This window comes from Triticum dicoccoides, chromosome 3B, assembly GCF_002162155.2.
Source record: "Triticum dicoccoides isolate Atlit2015 ecotype Zavitan chromosome 3B, WEW_v2.0, whole genome shotgun sequence".
Classification (NCBI taxonomy): domain Eukaryota; kingdom Viridiplantae; phylum Streptophyta; class Magnoliopsida; order Poales; family Poaceae; genus Triticum; species Triticum dicoccoides.
The window spans coordinates 333,368,821-333,384,935 of record NC_041385.1 but is presented as its reverse complement, the minus strand read 5'-3'; the positions used below and the strand labels follow the sequence as shown (position 1 = coordinate 333,384,935).

General features: G+C 48.0%; 1 protein-coding gene across 6 annotated transcripts in view; it reads right to left on the bottom strand.

The window, feature by feature from the left end:
- The window catches only part of LOC119276007 (tetratricopeptide repeat protein 5-like), a 57,281-nt gene that overhangs the window by 20,182 nt on the left and 20,984 nt on the right, over positions 1-16,115 (bottom strand). For 4 of the 6 annotated variants that reach the window (XM_037556953.1, XM_037556955.1, XM_037556957.1 and 1 more), the window contains 9 exons: positions 12,584-12,693; positions 12,384-12,494; positions 12,248-12,305; positions 8,889-8,978; positions 2,942-3,036; positions 2,744-2,797; positions 2,498-2,653; positions 1,408-1,465; positions 1,200-1,314 (listed from right to left, as the gene is read on the bottom strand). In XM_037556953.1, the coding sequence (XP_037412850.1) occupies positions 1,200-1,314; positions 1,408-1,465; positions 2,498-2,653; positions 2,744-2,797; positions 2,942-3,036; positions 8,889-8,978; positions 12,248-12,305; positions 12,384-12,494; positions 12,584-12,693 (847 nt within the window). Of the gene's footprint in view, positions 1-776; positions 928-1,199; positions 1,315-1,407; positions 1,466-2,497; positions 2,654-2,743; positions 2,798-2,941; positions 3,037-8,888; positions 8,979-12,247; positions 12,306-12,383; positions 12,495-12,583; positions 12,694-16,115 lie in introns of those variants that run through there. The other 2 variants (XM_037556956.1, XM_037556954.1) reach the window with 2 other exon arrangements.

Here is a 16,115-nt window from a genome sequence, read left to right as displayed (position 1 = left end):
GCGGGCCAAGAGGCGCGCGCCCGGCGGCCGCGGGAAGGCTAGGCCGCCGCCGCCGGCAGCGGGGGAGGGAACCCTAGCGGGGGTCGCGGGGGTCTCCTCCTGCCTGTCTTTTCTTGTTCTAACCATAGGTAGCTCTGACAGGGCCTACACATGGCAACATAGGAGGGGCAGCCACAGCTTGTGTGTTGCTCACAGGTGAAGGCGCGGTGGTGCGGAGACATGCAGGACATGGGTGGTGGCGGTGGAGGAGGTATGGGGAGGTTGTCACAAAAAATAAAAAACCTAGGTGGCAAGGTGGGTCTGTGGGAAGGCTCCAGCCGAAGTTCCACAAGTGGTGGTGGAATGGGTGTGGGCTCGGTGTTAAGTGCGGAGCTCAGAACAGAGCACTATGTACTGCATTGTATACAGCTGCAAACTCCTGTCGGTTTTGAATCTGTACTGCTCTTTATATGAATTTTAGGGTTACACATTTTGCCAAGAAAGAACATAACTGCCCCCTACCGTGAGGATGACCTTGGGACCATGTGGATTATTGTGGCGACCAAATAGCATGATGCAGCACAGTGAGTCGCAGTGTTAAGTGCGGAGCTCAGAACAGAGCACTATGTACTGCATTGTATACAGCTGCAAACTCCTGTCGGTTTTGAATCTGTACTGCTCTTTATATGAATTTTAGGGTTACACATTTTGCCAAGAAAGAGCATAACTACCACCTACCGTGAGGATGACCTTGGGACCATGTGGATTATTGTGGCGACCAAATAGCATGATGCAGCACAGTGAGTCGCAGTGCATCGACAGTATTGATTTATACTAGTGCAAATCCTGCTCCTCATCTTTACTATTAAGCAGAAGTTCTTAGCTGTAGTTAATCTCACTTATGAGGTGGAGGATCAGCATATGTGGACACCATCTTCTTCGGGAGACCTAACGACCAAATCAGCGTATTGTCGTTTCTAATCACACTAGTACAAAGAGCTCAAAATCCGTACAAACTAGATGATGCATCATAGAGTAATTTTTGTACTGAAGCTGCTAGTACAGCAGACTGTTCAAGCATACATAATAAAAATTCATGTTTTATTTTTTTTAGATAATTCCAAATGTTCTGAAACAACGCAGTATGATGATAACAAAAATCAAGTTATAATGGAGCAAGCATAAGAAACTTATTGAATTTAAGGACTGAGACAACTTACAGTGGAGCATCATCGTCATGTCTTATCCAAAGAACCACTTTACACACAACAGCAACTGTCTTGTTCAAACCTCCTGATAGGATGCTTATGGTTGCTTTCTTGTGGAATAACTTGACTATGATGGCATAGAGGGAGAAGTTAAACAACAGTAGAACAATTTTAACACAGTATACAACTTCAATGTTCGCAGTGCCAAAAAGAGTATTACAATTGACTTCATTCAGAGATGACACCAATGATGCTGATCTCTTGGGTCGTAGTCGTCCCTGTGAAAGAAGCCATAGGTAGAAACTTTTACACCAACAGACAAAAAATAGTTTTGAAAACCACAATAATGGTGTGCTTTAAGTCATTGCATTAGCATCGGAAATAGTTGGGCAAATAAAATTTGAATCGTGGAAAGCATGTGTGCCACTTAGGGCTGTTAATGGTTTGGGCTCAAACCATGAACCAAACCCAGACTAAACTTCCTTCGCAGTTTCCTAAGACCAAGGTCAAGGTCGTGTCAGAACCACTGAACCCATCTCTATCCAGGTGATCAGCCTGCTAATCAGTGGCACCATGGACCTTGTCTGCCATGACAGCGGCAGCTACCAATCTCCTCCACCACAGCCTCGAGGGATGATTCCTTAGACTGGTGACTTTGCCATTGCTGCAGTTGCCACTGTAAGATATTGTTCCAGTGTCGCATTCGCCACGATGAGCGCAAAGATGTGTTGCTACCGTCACACCAGGAACAGGTGCTGACCACACCACTGATTGATGCTGCTCCATTCAACAACAATCACAAAACGAGTTCAATTAGCTCAAAGTTGATGAGTGCGGACAGCAGCCGCCCTCCCTCTCTGTCTGGCTTTCTATTGCCTGCTTATCGGAAACCATCGACCCATACAAACCACTCTCTATTGAAACCCATCAAAGGCATTCACTTTCTGGGCTGGGTTGGTTTTCATCGCAAAACTGATTAAACGGGGGATCTCAACAGCAGGCCTATGTGCCACGAATAGTTATATCCTAAGGAGTTAACTAACACTTAAAAGGTACAAGTTATGGGCAAACTGAAACTATAAACCTGACAAGAGCACTCTCATGCTAAAACTGAGCATGGAATTGATGTTGTAACATATGTTATCGTATCATTTCATCTAGGTTGTACTGAATCCCATGAAAATTGTTAACTTCTACATATATGCATAACCATTAAGTAGCATCACACGATCGAGACTAAAGCTCAAATGAGACCAATGAGACAATCCTGTTAGTTCATGTCCAGTGCTGCAGTTTGCAAGTGCACTTACTATAGTTACAGAAGGTACCTTCGTTGCATTCTCTAACTTATCAAGGAGATTGATGATCTTCTGAACTTCTATGTCAGCCCTGAGAGCAGGATCTTTTAACGCAGCAGCTTCATATCCGCGAAGGGCACTTTCATAGTTCTCTAAGTATTTGTAAGCCTGGAAGGAACCAAAAATATTATGGAAATGGAAAGTATTGGTGGAATTTTTAGCTGACTCTGCTACCCAATTAAAGATCTGGCTACTCACTGTGGCACAATTATAGTAGAGGTCTGGATTTAGTTTCATAGTTTCATCCTTCTCCTGAAACAATTTATTGAAACAACATAATACATGCTTTACATTTTGAAAGAATGGAAATCGATATAAAAAAATCCATCTCATAATTTAAGAAATTACAATTTGCAAACTAATAAGATGCGCAGAAGTATGAAATGCACAACTTACAGCATTTTGATATGCTTTGATCGAATGATGAAGCCTAGCTTTGTCCCAGGCTACGCTCGCAAAGAAGCTTGTGAGGTATGCATTACCCAGATTATCTATATACAGAAAAAGGCAAGTGAACGGTTGTTGAAATGGTAATCTTGCTGAAAAAACTGAAATTACATCTCAGAATAGTCAGTAGAAGTTGTTTCAGCAAGACAATCATTGGTCATTACATAATGCTAGCCTAAACAAGCGGAGGAAAAAACAGATTTAATGTACTCATAAAGCAAAAGAATAATTTATCTTTTGTTTCTTTCGATACTACTAGTAACCCTGCCCTGTTAGCTCCCTTTTTCTCGAACGGCCTGCTAGCTGTTTTCATATATATAACTTCTAGTGATGCCAGGAACAGAAACCTTTCGCATTTAAATGTGGGTTGAGTACCACTTTGGCTGTGTTTGTCATTGCAGTTAGTTGAAACTATCTTTTGTTTAGAAAGAATTATTCCAGCGCAATATAGTTCAGCAACCACAAACTAAGCCATCATCTTAGAAGTGGCGCCTAACTTAAAGAAACTATTCATATGGAATATTCACATATGGCATAATTTGTCCGAGGCGAGATGATTGAGAGAAGGAATATTAGTATTAGCATTGGGGGGATATATATATATATATATATATATATATATATATATATATATATATATATATATGCCCTTGGGCAATAGAGATAAGTTGCATCCATTACAACACCTACTACTTCCACAGCCAAAGCACCTTCCACTTCTGCTCCTCCACCACCACCAGCTCGGTTGCCCCCACAAAGGTTCCAAAGACTAGTGGTGCATAATTCTCCTTTACCAGTGCTGCTCTTGCACAGAAAATCAAGGAGTAGCTGCCCTTCCTTCCCGCCGAGAAGGTCTCAAGGGTTGTGGTATCGGGCAAGTTTCACTCTATGAGCACTCAAGTCAAACCTCTTGTCAAGGACGTGAAAGCCATCAAGGCACGGATAGAGTATGATGAAGATGCCATGCGATCTAGCGATGATCATGAGCATGATGACATCATGACAGTGACCTGCACCTAGAGTTTGTTGGTGACCACCACCTCCTTTGGCAACCGGATTTTCTTCGCTGACTATTCACCTCTAGTTCAAAAACATCCCCCGTCAGCCACCACTACCGAGATCAAAGCCATGACCTTCCTCCGGACTCCTTCCACGATCATCAACAACGAGACTGCCGTGAGGGCATCTTCGCCTCCGGATGTTGATCAAGCTTAGTCTAGTGGGACGATAGTCCTCTCACTTTTTGGTGTCTTGATGCCAAAGGGGGAGAGGGTGTAATTCTAGACTAGCTTCGTGCTTTTTGGGAAAGAGCTTTCCAAGGGGGGCAGTTGTTTAGGAGTTAGCATTGTTGAGTTACCGGTCTTGCTACTTTAACTGATTCTTATGACTTGTAAACTCTTAAGTTCCATGTTATGACGTTGTAATCAACTTTGCACTTGCGCTTTATGCTTATGCTTTAGTGCATCTTTTGAGGTCATTAACAAGTGTTTTATCCATGTTTGTTGCATGGTAGAGAGCATATTTACATTCTTGTACACACTGTATTCTCACGGATTCTATAGTATAGAGAGTTTCTCACATTACCAAAAGATTGTTGTGCATTTGCATTTCAAAAGCAAATTCTAAATAATGCACAATTTTTGGGGGAGCTCCCATATATCATATATATGTAATTATAACTTTGTACACTTGTTGCATATCTTTCGCGAAACTTTAATAAATGTTGTCATCAATGACCAAAAACAGGGAGACTGAAACTGCATCTATTGCCACCTAGGGGGTTTTGCATTATATGACACATGATTAAAGGGACTAATGGTTGGTGACCCCCACTTCTTCAAGGACAAGTGTTAGCAAGGCTAAGGACAAATTTTTAGTTGTTAGTGATCCAAGATCACATCGAGTCCATAGGTATGTCTATACCATCAAAAGGGAATCAAGTATGTGTAGTGATGAGCTTCTTGCTATGTGCTTAAAGATCGAAACCCAAAATCACCCAAAAACCTCAACCATTTCCCTAATATTCTCGCTCTCTTTACACTGTTAGGAGCCACCAAGCCAGATTCATTCAGAGAGATGGTCGTTCCAAAACCCTTGCCCATCAGGAGCCTACATGACAACTCCACTCAAAGCCACCAAAGCACTTGTGCAAGCCGCTGTACATCTGTCTGGACCTATGAACCATCTCCGATCGGAAATTCCGAATGAGGTCCAGTAGTGCGCGCAGGTGTGTCAATGCTAGTTGAAGCCTCTGGATACTTTCTACTCAGACCCTCCGAGCTATACAAAAGTTGCCTCTTTGCAGTTCAGTCGGAGCCTCCAAGCTGATCATTCGGTGCCCCTGAGCTGTACAGAGAAGTGTGCAACAGTCAGATATTTTAGGTCTGACCTATATATACCCTAACCCTGTCCCACCAAGTTCACTCAAGCGCTTCAACTCAAACATCCACTTCTAAGAGAGAAGTTAAGTGTTGTGAGGACTTGTCTACTACAGTTATACACACAGCCCCCAGCCACACCTCCTCAAGTAACAGAAAGACAAAGACCGATCATCAGACCTCACACACGTCAACTTAAATATCAGGTACATTCAATTCTAAGAACTTACACTAATGCTCATGAGAATATGACTAACTAAATCAAATATGTATGTATTACTCCCTCCGTTCCTAAATATAAGTCTTTTTAGAGACTCCGTATGTAGTCCATATTGTAATCTCTAAAAAGACTTATATTTAGGAACGGAGGGAGTATTAAGGAATAAAGCACCTGGCAGGCACTGCAGCATGAGCAATCATACGAGGAATGAAGATGGCCCTTCTAGTGAGGATAAGAGGATTTCAAGACTTTGTGTCCGCCATAATGACACATGGAAACATGGATGAAATATACAAGACGACACTTCATAACTTTGTCCATAATCATCCATAGGTGTTGTGTGACCTCGCTTTTAGGCCAGGCCCATAAAATAATGAAATACAGAACAATAAGCTGTTTCTAGAGTCCGTATTAGTGGAGAAAACGGACTTAGGGTGGATTTCGGCACCCTCCTTGGGCTGGCCGAATTTCCCCTTTGTCCCATCATAAATACCACCCCTAGGGCATCGTTTAGAATTGGGTTTGGTTTACTCAAAAGCTAGCCGATGTTCCAACTTCATGTAAACTGACATGTCCAACGCCATTAGCGAACTGCATTTGGAACCCCAGTTTAATCAATCCTTAGTTTGCAATACTTAGATTGTTATTCTTAGTTCTCTTTTGTTCTGGGTCAAACACAGGGGATTAGACATTCATGGGCAGGCTGGCCGTGCCTCTGACATCATCGGTAACCCCAAGGATACAAGTCTAGCGGTAAGGTGCACCATCTAGTGTCTGGTGTAGTTAGGTAGTCAAGGACCTAAAGGTCGATTCAACGCAAATCGAATAAGTGCCTCCAGCCTCCCACCGAAAGATCAAACACCCTTGTGGCTATTATTGCGCTGAGTTCAAAAAGCATTCTACTCCAACATCCACGTCAAACCTTTGAATATCTTCTCTCCTATTTGCTCTCAAGTCTATCAAACATCCAAACTCTCCAAATCCAAAGATCTATCCTATGACAGTTTGAGTGTGGAGGAGATTATCTTATGAAGCATAACCAAGGGATTCATCAAAAAAGAAAGGGCAGCCCGGTGCGCAAGCTCCTGCTTGCGCAGGGTCCGGGGAAGGGTCCGACCACTTTGGGTCTATAGTACGCAGCCTTTCCCTACATTTCTGTGTTTCCAGGACTCGAACCCGTGACTTCATGGTCACAAGGAAACAGCTTTACCGCTGCGCCAAGGCTTCCCTTAAAGGGATTCATCAAAGGCAACCGTATATTGTAAACTTTTGAGGGTGTGCGCCTCCTAGATCGACTAGGTGTGCTTGGGAGCCTTCAAGGTGTAAAGGCACCAAGAAATTTGTGAGGGCTTGGAGATCATATCCCCAGTGAGACTTGACCTTTGTTGTCTATAAGCCACGGTGGAAGATAGATTGGTCTGCGCTTGGTGGGCATGTGGGCGACCGAACCAAGACCTACAACATGTCATGCAATCAGATGTTCTGACATGCAAAACTGAAGGTTAGAATTACCATGTTTTAATAATTTCTAGAGAATAAAGAAAATAAAAACTAAAAGCAATTTATGCCCTAGGAGGTAGAGCATGCTTAAGAACATATTCCTGGTCAGAAAATAGGTTAAAGATCTTGAGTGGCCATTTAGATTTCTTTTTTTTTCGAGAAAACGCAAAGGATTTGCGCTTCATTGCATTGAAAAGATGGGAGATTACAATCCTCCTAGGAGGCTAGTGCTACAAGGGTCAAGTTCCCCTTCAGTGGACGTCCCAGGATGTGGGCAGGACAATCCTGAGCCCCTATGCCCCGGCTTGTGCCCAGCACTTGGCCTCGGCCTTAATCCTATCCACTAAATCTTCTACCGAGGGTCGCGCATTTTCAAAGACACATTCGTTCCGGTGCTTCCATATCATCCATGGGATGAGCATGGCGATGGACTGTAGGCCTTTGCGCAGCGCGTGGGGCGTCTGCCTTTTCGTTTTCTGCCACCAGTCCATGAGCGTCGGCTCGCTGTTCGGTGGCTGCGAGGGGATGCGTGTCCAGTCCAGTCCAGGATGGCGTGCCAGATCTGCCTGGAGAATGGGCAGGCCAGGAGCAGGTGCTGGATTGTCTCAGGGGCCTGATCGCAAAGGAGGCATCTTGGGTGGTGTGGCAGGCCGTGGCGCGCTAGGCGTGTCGCCGTCCAGCAGCGGTCCTGGTTGGCAAGCCAGTGAAAGAACCGGACACGCGGCGGTGCCCAACTCTTCCATGTCAGCTTCCAAGAAGGGCACCTCGTGGATCCATGGAATGTCGCGGCATAGCAAGATTGTGCTGTGTAGGTGCCGCTGGACGTCCACCTCCAGCACAATCGGTCAGGCTCGTGCGTGAGGGAGACGTTCTGCACGGCCTGCCATAGCATCAGGTATTGCCCAATCTCGTGGATCCCAAGCACCCCTTGGATGTCTCGTGCCCAAGCATTGCCCATTAGGCCTTCCGCCACCGTTCTCGCTTTGCGTCGCCGCTTGGGGATGCATTGATGTAGCGCAGGGGCGAGCTCGCAAACTGACTGTCCATGTAGCCATCGATCTTCCCAGAACAGGGCCGTCGCTCCATCCCCAAGGACCATGGTGGTGGGGGCGACGAATAGCGCGCGCTCCTCTCTAGAGAATTGGAGGTCGAGCCCTTGCCAAGCGCGGTCGTCGTCCGTGTGCGCGTACCATAGCCATCGCAGCCTCAGCGCTAGGCCGGCACGCTCCAGGTCCCGAATCCCCAAGCCGCCGTGCTCCAACGGCCGGCACACATGGCGCCAGTTGACATGGCAGTGTCCACCGTTGGCTGTTGCGCGTCCAGCCCATAGGAAGCCTCGTTAGATCTTTTCCAGCTGCTTGAGCGTCTTCTTGGGTGGGGCAAATGCAAGCATTTGGTGGACCGGGATGGCTGAGAGCACCAATTTGACCAGTGCTAGTCTTCCGGCCTTGTTCATGAGCCATGCCTTCCATGCAGGGAGCCTAGCAGCCACGGAATCGACGAGGGGCTGTAACTGGGTGGCGGAGGGGCGTCGCAGCGTAAGTGGAATGCCAAGATAGGTGATGGGCAGCTCGGCCATCGCGCATCCTGCTTGAGCAATCGTTGCGGACTCGAGCTCAAGGTCATACAATGTATTGATAATATGCAAAAATCACATAATCAATGCATCTTCAACTCAAAAATCACCTACTATATTTTATCAACAAACTAACATCATGGAATTAAAACTACAACAGCATCTCTAGCTAGGTAAGAGCACAGAACATATGCAAATATATTTAGAACGAGGGACTCGTACACCAGGAATTTCCATCTTTTATGTCCAGCATTACAGCTTCTTTTGCATGATTAATGCTCTCTTCCACTAACAACGCTTGGTCTTCACTAGCTGCAGATGCAAATAGAAAATACATGAGTGCAACGAGATGAAAATTTGCCGACAAAAAAAAATCAGCTTCTAACAAACTAGGTGGAAAATATTATCTAAGAGAAAAGAACTCATGCACAGAAACAATCAACAATAGATAATCCAACACATCAGAAAATTATGTTGAACTTCCCCAAAATAATAACTCTTAACCAATAATGCCTAGTCCTTTCTGTAAAGTGGATCGGTGAGCAAGAGGCTAATCTGAACACCTATGGGAGAAACATACCATAAATTAAAGCTCACGGACCACCCATGAAGTTCTCAAATTCTACTCAATTTAGTGACAACTCCATCAAAAAGGAAACTAACCAATTCAAGCCAAAGTCAAGATTATCTATGGAGCAAGGCTTATACAACGGAAATGGGACTAAGCAAAAAGCACAAATTTAAACTATCAAAGTCTGATTTGTGTTAAGGAGTATTACTATTCGTTTAGGTATTCGTATTGGTCTAGATTTCCTTTCTTGTACTCCAAGTCCCCCGTACTATATGTTTGCCCCTTAGACTATGCAATAGATGCAGTCATAACATCCTATCATGCAACTCGTCCTCTCGATCACCTCCCTCAGCCTCTCCCCCGATCTCATTCTTATCAAACGGATTCCACTCCTCCCTATCGATTCTTTTTTCGGTCATATGGATGATCCCCTCCTCTCCGGCATGAAGCGTCTGCCCCGTTTTCGTGCTCAATCTCGACCGTTTCCCAGTCTTCCCCCGTTCCCATCATTTTTCATGGTCCAAGCTTCCAATGGTCATCTCCTTGACTGGATCGACATCATAGCACATGGGTGCTGGAAGCTAGAGTCCCTGGGTCGAAGCCATCTTCTCCCAAGATAGTGCTAGGATCAAAAAGCCCCTGGATGATGCCTCCATTGATAGTGCTAGGATCAAAGTTGCCGGAAATCCAATCGGAGCACATCGATGCTCCACTCTGGTGTTGGGTCGAAGCAAGAGTCCCCACCCGATTCACATCTTCAGGCCGCCCCCATCCACTAGGACCTCATGCCACCTCTAGCTAGACATGTGTCGTCGTCACCATCCCTCCCTCCTCCCTCTGAATTGCAACATCCTCTTTGTGAGTTCCTTCCTTGTCTTCCTGGAAAAGGCTAGATCTATTTTTCTCTATCTTTGGCAGCATCAGGTGGGTCCCTAGTCCGCACCTTATATACTGGCGTGGCTAGGGTTGCACAGCTTGACCCGGGATGGTTCAGGACCTCGAGACCTACGCAGCTTCACATCTCGGGTCTTGTATCTTGTCTGCATCTACTTCGGGCTCGCGACCCTCCCCCGGCTGAGTACTCTGACTTCATCCGTCATGGGATTGTCCTTTCAGAGGGACCAAGGGAGGCCCTCAGGATCATGTCTTGCGTTCTTTGCTCTACAACCTCGTTAGTAGCCCTCGAGTGCCGGGCGATCTTTTCTTTGCAAATTGTGTGGGACTTGTTGAAACACTCCTTTACACAACTCTCGAGCCTTTTGGAGAAACCACTAATTTTATGGATGCAACTTATGTCTATTGCATAGCCCAAGGGGTATATACATACTCCCTCCATTCCTTTATATAAGGTGTATTATTTCCGGCACGGTGACCAAGGCACATAATTATACACATGTTAGGACGAAATTAACCTTGGCAAAATCATTGATTAGCGGCAACTAAATCATTAGGCAAGGAAAGTAAGAGATAAACACAATTAGGAGAGAGATACTTTCCTTTTTTTCTCTTTACAAGAAAAGATGCATGCAATCAGGGGAAAGATAGTCTCCTTTTTGTGAAGGGGTAACGATGGAATTACGAGGATTTAGAAGAAATGCACCTTACATAGTAGAATTTTATCAAAAAACAAATACACCTTATATAAAGGAATGGAGGGAGTATTACACAAGACTTGGGTACAAGAAAAGAGACATAGCCTAATAAGGACTGCTAGACAATACTGATACTCCTTAACATGGTGGGATCGCATGGCATAAGAAATATGGAAGCACAACAGACTTGGTAGACACAATGGAAAATAGAACAAAGCTAGAAGCTAGGAAGCACACATGAGACAATGATACATGAGCCATCGTGTTCGCAGAAGAGGCTACGTAGGAGGTTGTGCGGATAAGATGCTGACGAGGAGCAGCGGAAAAGAGCAACTAGCGGACGAGCGCCCAACACCAGTGGAAGGTGCATGTACGAGATGGAGTCGGCAAAGAAAACCGTCGAAAAATGACCAAGCATCAAGGAAGAAAGACAATGCCTCATGATGACATTTTTTCTTGATTTTCTTAGAACATCGCTCGACACAGATGGACATGCAATCAGGAGAACACAGGTGACCAAGAAGTAACAGGCCCAAGCACTAGCAACACCCAGCTAGCACAGCCGTACACAACATCAGGGGCAACTTGAAAGGAGATTCCTAGCAATGGTGGTGGTGGCCGGAAGGGCAGAAACAATCTGTGGGGCGTCGACCGGGGCAGGAGCGACATGGATGGCAGATAAGGGCCTGACTGGCGTGTGTAGGCAGTAAGTTGGCCGCACTCGTCGATTTGGGAGATGTTGGCGGTGGAAAGGAGGCAGCAGCCCACGTCTGCCCAGCGGGGGCACACGTCTGGAAGTGGGCACACGCTTGAGTAGGAGTGAGCACGTGGCGTTGAGCCCGGGAGTCGTCAGCTCGGGTAGGAGTTCCTCCCACCCCCCACCCCCCACCCCCCTCCCTCTCTCTCTCGTCCATTCCGACTTCCCCCATGCTCGTCCCTCCGAACAAACTCGACATCCTCTTGACGGTACTGCCGAAACGAATCAATATTGGCCTATGTCTCTTTACGTATTTGTATTAGTATACATTTCCTTCCTTGTACCCCAAGTATATTGTACTACATGTTTGCCCCATGGGCTATGCAATACATCTAAGTTGCTCCTCTAACAACAGGCACAATGGCACAATAACATCAGCACTACAACAAATAGCCAATGCTTCGATACAATACTAAGTCTCGTGATAGTCTTATTAAAAACTTCTTTACTTATCATCCAAGTAATGCTATAAGATAATTTGAGCAAAAATGGCAGATTAATTTTATTATCTCACACAAAAAAGAGCAGAAATTTTTCTTGTAATTGTATACAAAAAACAGATTATGCATGCCTAGCTATTCATCGGTGGAGTTAGGGCGGTGGCATGGTTTGCAATAGAACTTTGAAAAACCATCGGCTGAGTGATAGAAGACATCCTTACATTGAGCCATACTCCTTTCAAGCATTGAGAGTTGACATAGTATTTTCTTATCTGCACCCTGCCAAATGAAATTATGCTCTGGAGAATTAAGAAATATATAAGAACAGAATAAGTAACTACATCCAGATTAATTTACCTTACTTAGTGCTAATAAGAAACAGTTCCTTGCTGATGCCAAATTCCCCTTCTTCCAGATGCAGTTACCCAAACAGAGCCATGCATCCACAAGAGATGGATTCAGCTTTACCTATCCAGGAGCAACAGACATTATTTAGGATTCTAACCAGGAAAACTCCAGGAGCAAGAGAAGGAATTGTTTAATCTTCTGCTACGTACTGCTTTGGATAAATGCTCTTCAGCCTCCTTACAATAATCTGGGAAGGCATCGAGTATTTTCCCCATCAAAAATTCATAAATAACACGCTCTTCTGGGGATTTTCTTTGCTCTGTAACGTATGAGAAACTAAAATTAATACAGAAACAGAGCATGGCATGAACATTTCTACAAGGGTGAACTACAAGAAATCTGATGAAGATACATATGCACATATTTATATGAATAGGTGTAAAAACAGTTCGAATAGTTTCCAACCAATCTGAACTCTTTCTTTAAGAAAAGCAGTCAGATAATTAGTTTACTTTCTTTTAAAGAAAAGGTAGACCATTTTGTCTACCTTATGCATTCAAAACGAGCCATAGCCCGGGTGACCAGAGGTCAATTATGTGAGTTTGGTGGAAACAGAGAGCTAGGCAGAGCAACATCCATTCTAACTCTCTGGAAGCCATTGACGAAAGATTTGGGTGCACCTTGTGTGCCAAAAATCCTTCTCAACCTGAGAAGAGACGTTGCACGAAGGGTCTCAAGCAAAAGAATAGAGTACGGGGGAAATCAAGTGCAGCCTGCGCAGGGGTGACTATTGATCATGCCAGAAAGAGATGAGCGAGCCATTACGTAGCACACAGCAGGAAGATTGCAAAACCCAGGGGATGCAGGATTTAAAGTTTTCCAAATAGTAGTTGTCGGAATCGGGGCTCAGGGGACCCAAGAAGGTTCGAACTCTGGGGTGCGCTCGCTGCCTACGTTCCGCTCTACCTCGCGACCCTCAACTCCACGACGATGCTCCGGAATGCTCGAGCTAAGGAAGGAGAACAATGTACCCAGCCATTTACCCAGGTTCGGACCACCTTGCGGTGTCGACCCTACTCCTGCTTTGTAGTTGAATTGCCTCGCGAGGGAGGATGAGTATTTGTGTACAAGGGGAAGATGGATGACTTTCGAACCCCTCTCTACGGTGGCACCCTGCCCTTACTTATACTAACCTTGGTTCTCTTCCCCCGAAAACACATGGCGGGAAGGGTTGCCTCAACGGCCAGTTTGAAGCGAGACAAGAGTGCAGTCTATCCTGACAAAAGCCGTCTTCGCCTGCAAAAGCCTCCTGTCGTGACGCGTCGGTGGGCTCGGTGATGACCTCCGTCCTGGCGGCCCGTCGTCTTGGTCTTCTTGCACCGAACGAGTAACCTTTGGGGATTGCTTTGGGAACCGGTGTGCTGTCCTTGCTCCCTTAGCACAAAGAGGAAAGCCTCCTCATCCGCTGCTGGCGCCCCTCTGGCTCCGCTCGTCGCCACGCGCATCACCCACGTGAAGATGCAGGGCCGCGTGACTCCGCCGCGCAGCCCTTGACTCACATGCCCCCGCAAGGGGCCTCGGGAGGCAGCCTCGGGAAGCCGCCCCGCAAGAGGGCCTCGAGAGGCTCATGGTGACACTCGATGACGCACGCCTCGCGAGGCAAAGCCCTCACGAGGGTCTTACTAGTGACGCCTTGGAGGTGGGCCTGCCTTGGGCCTACTGGTGGCGCCGCGCTCTGGGCCGCAGGCAAACGGGCCTGGGTACCCCAGTCCCATGGGCCAGAAAGTAGCCCCCAAGCCCGCGGCGTGCAAGACACCGTCTGTGGAGGGAGGGGGCGAAACGGCGCGGGCCCCATTCGCCTGCGGGTCAGGCTCGACGCGTGGCGCACGACGCGGCGCGGGACGCCCCCACTTCCCCACGATGCCTCGGCAACTGCCCGGGCTAACATAAAGCTTGCCAAGCGCGGCGCGGGGCCATCATTGCTCTTCCTCTGTTCTGCATCCATCTTCAGAAGGCGAAGGGGCACGGACTGGCCCCCAACAAACGCTATATAAGGGCAAGGGGACGGACCCCTTGGCTCATCTTCTCCGCTCGTGGCTTTCCGTTTCCACTCGCCGTCGTTGCAGCCATGGCGCTTATGAGGAGGTTTTCCGCTGCGGAGAAGGGAAAGGCAGCGCTGGAGGAGGAGCCGTCGAAGGCACCGAGGGGGCAAGGCCGCCCTCGCAAGTCCGCCGCCGCGCCGGGGGTGCCTCCCCGGGGACGCGGGCGTCCTCTATTGGCGGCCTACGCCGGCTCAGGCAGCCGCGGAAAAAGCTCTGCCCGCGGGCGTGGACGCGGGGGGCGAGGCGGCCATGGCCGGGGTGGCCGAAGCGGTGCAACCGTCCTTCCGCCCCAGTCATGGAGCCACTCCGTTGATGCGGCCTACGAGTTCATCGTGGGCATGCACTGCGATCCCTGCACCTGGCTTCAGCTCCCAGACTCCTTCGCGGAGGAGATGGCGGGCTGCACGCCGCTGGGCTTGTGGGTGCAGCCAGACGGCTGTTACTACGGCCCTTCCTGGGTGGCGGCGAGTTCTCCCCCGCCGGCTTCATGTTCCTGAAGCGGGGGTGGAAGTCGTTCGCCCTCGCCCGCGGCTTGAAAGAGGGGCACATCCTCTACTTCAAGTACGACGGGGCCGCCACGCTCTTCATGAAGATCTTCGGGGTCGCCGGCTGCCGCCTGAAGTGCTGCATGGAGAGCGACGACAGCGACAGCCCCGACGGCGATGACGGCGACGCGTCCTCCTCCGATGGGAGCGGAAGCAACAACAGCTCCCCCCAGAATCAAGAGCAAGGACGAGGACTCCGACTAGGGTACGGCCGATGTCCGAGCCGGCGCCCTAGGAGCGGCGGCCTTCACGATGAGGTTTCCTTTTGTTTTTTTTTCTTTTCACTGCATCGAAACGACATGGGCCCCGTGGGGGCGTGTAAGGAACTATGGCGCTTGCGCCTTAACTTTAATGCTTTTGTGGTTCGAAATCGAGATCATCCTTAACGTTCCTCGTTGAGCTTGCACCCTTCTTTCGCGATCACCCTAACGCTCTGCGTCGCTAGGACCCAGCCCCGAGCGGGCCTCGACCATCGCTGGTATGCCAGGTCGCGATGCCTGGGACAAGGCCAGGAGGTGAGGGGGCCGAGGTCCGGTAAGAACTCCTGAAGCATGGTGCTCAGGAGGTCCCCCTTGACGCGCAAGCGGCTCATGCGGGAGGAGGGGCTTCTGCACCAGACGAGGTCACGAGAGGAAGGAACGCTATCAAAGACCACCGAGCCGCGTGGGGCTGTTAACTTAGCTTTTCGGGGCACGGTGCGAGGCGGCCGCGGCTTGCGAGGAATTCACGCGATGTCAGGACGCGTCTCCCTAGAGCTTTATCTTTATTCCGTCTTCTATCTGCGATGGGTCAATGTAAACCCTGCGAGGGGTGCGTGAAAAAATTGTCACCTTTGCGTTTTAACCAGCACCTCTATGATTTAAACTGTGTATCTCCTCCCCATGCTTCCTCGCAAGGCTCGCCCCTCTTTTTCTTGCTCGCCAAACGATGCTCTACGTCCTCAGGGCCCGGCCCTCCAGCGGGCCTCAGCCGCCACTGGTATGTTAGGTTGCGATGCCTGGAACAAGGCCAGGGGGTGAGGGGCACCGAGAGCCAGTGAGAGCCCCCGAGGCGCAATGCTCTCGGCCCCGCCTTTCAACATGCAAGCGACTCGC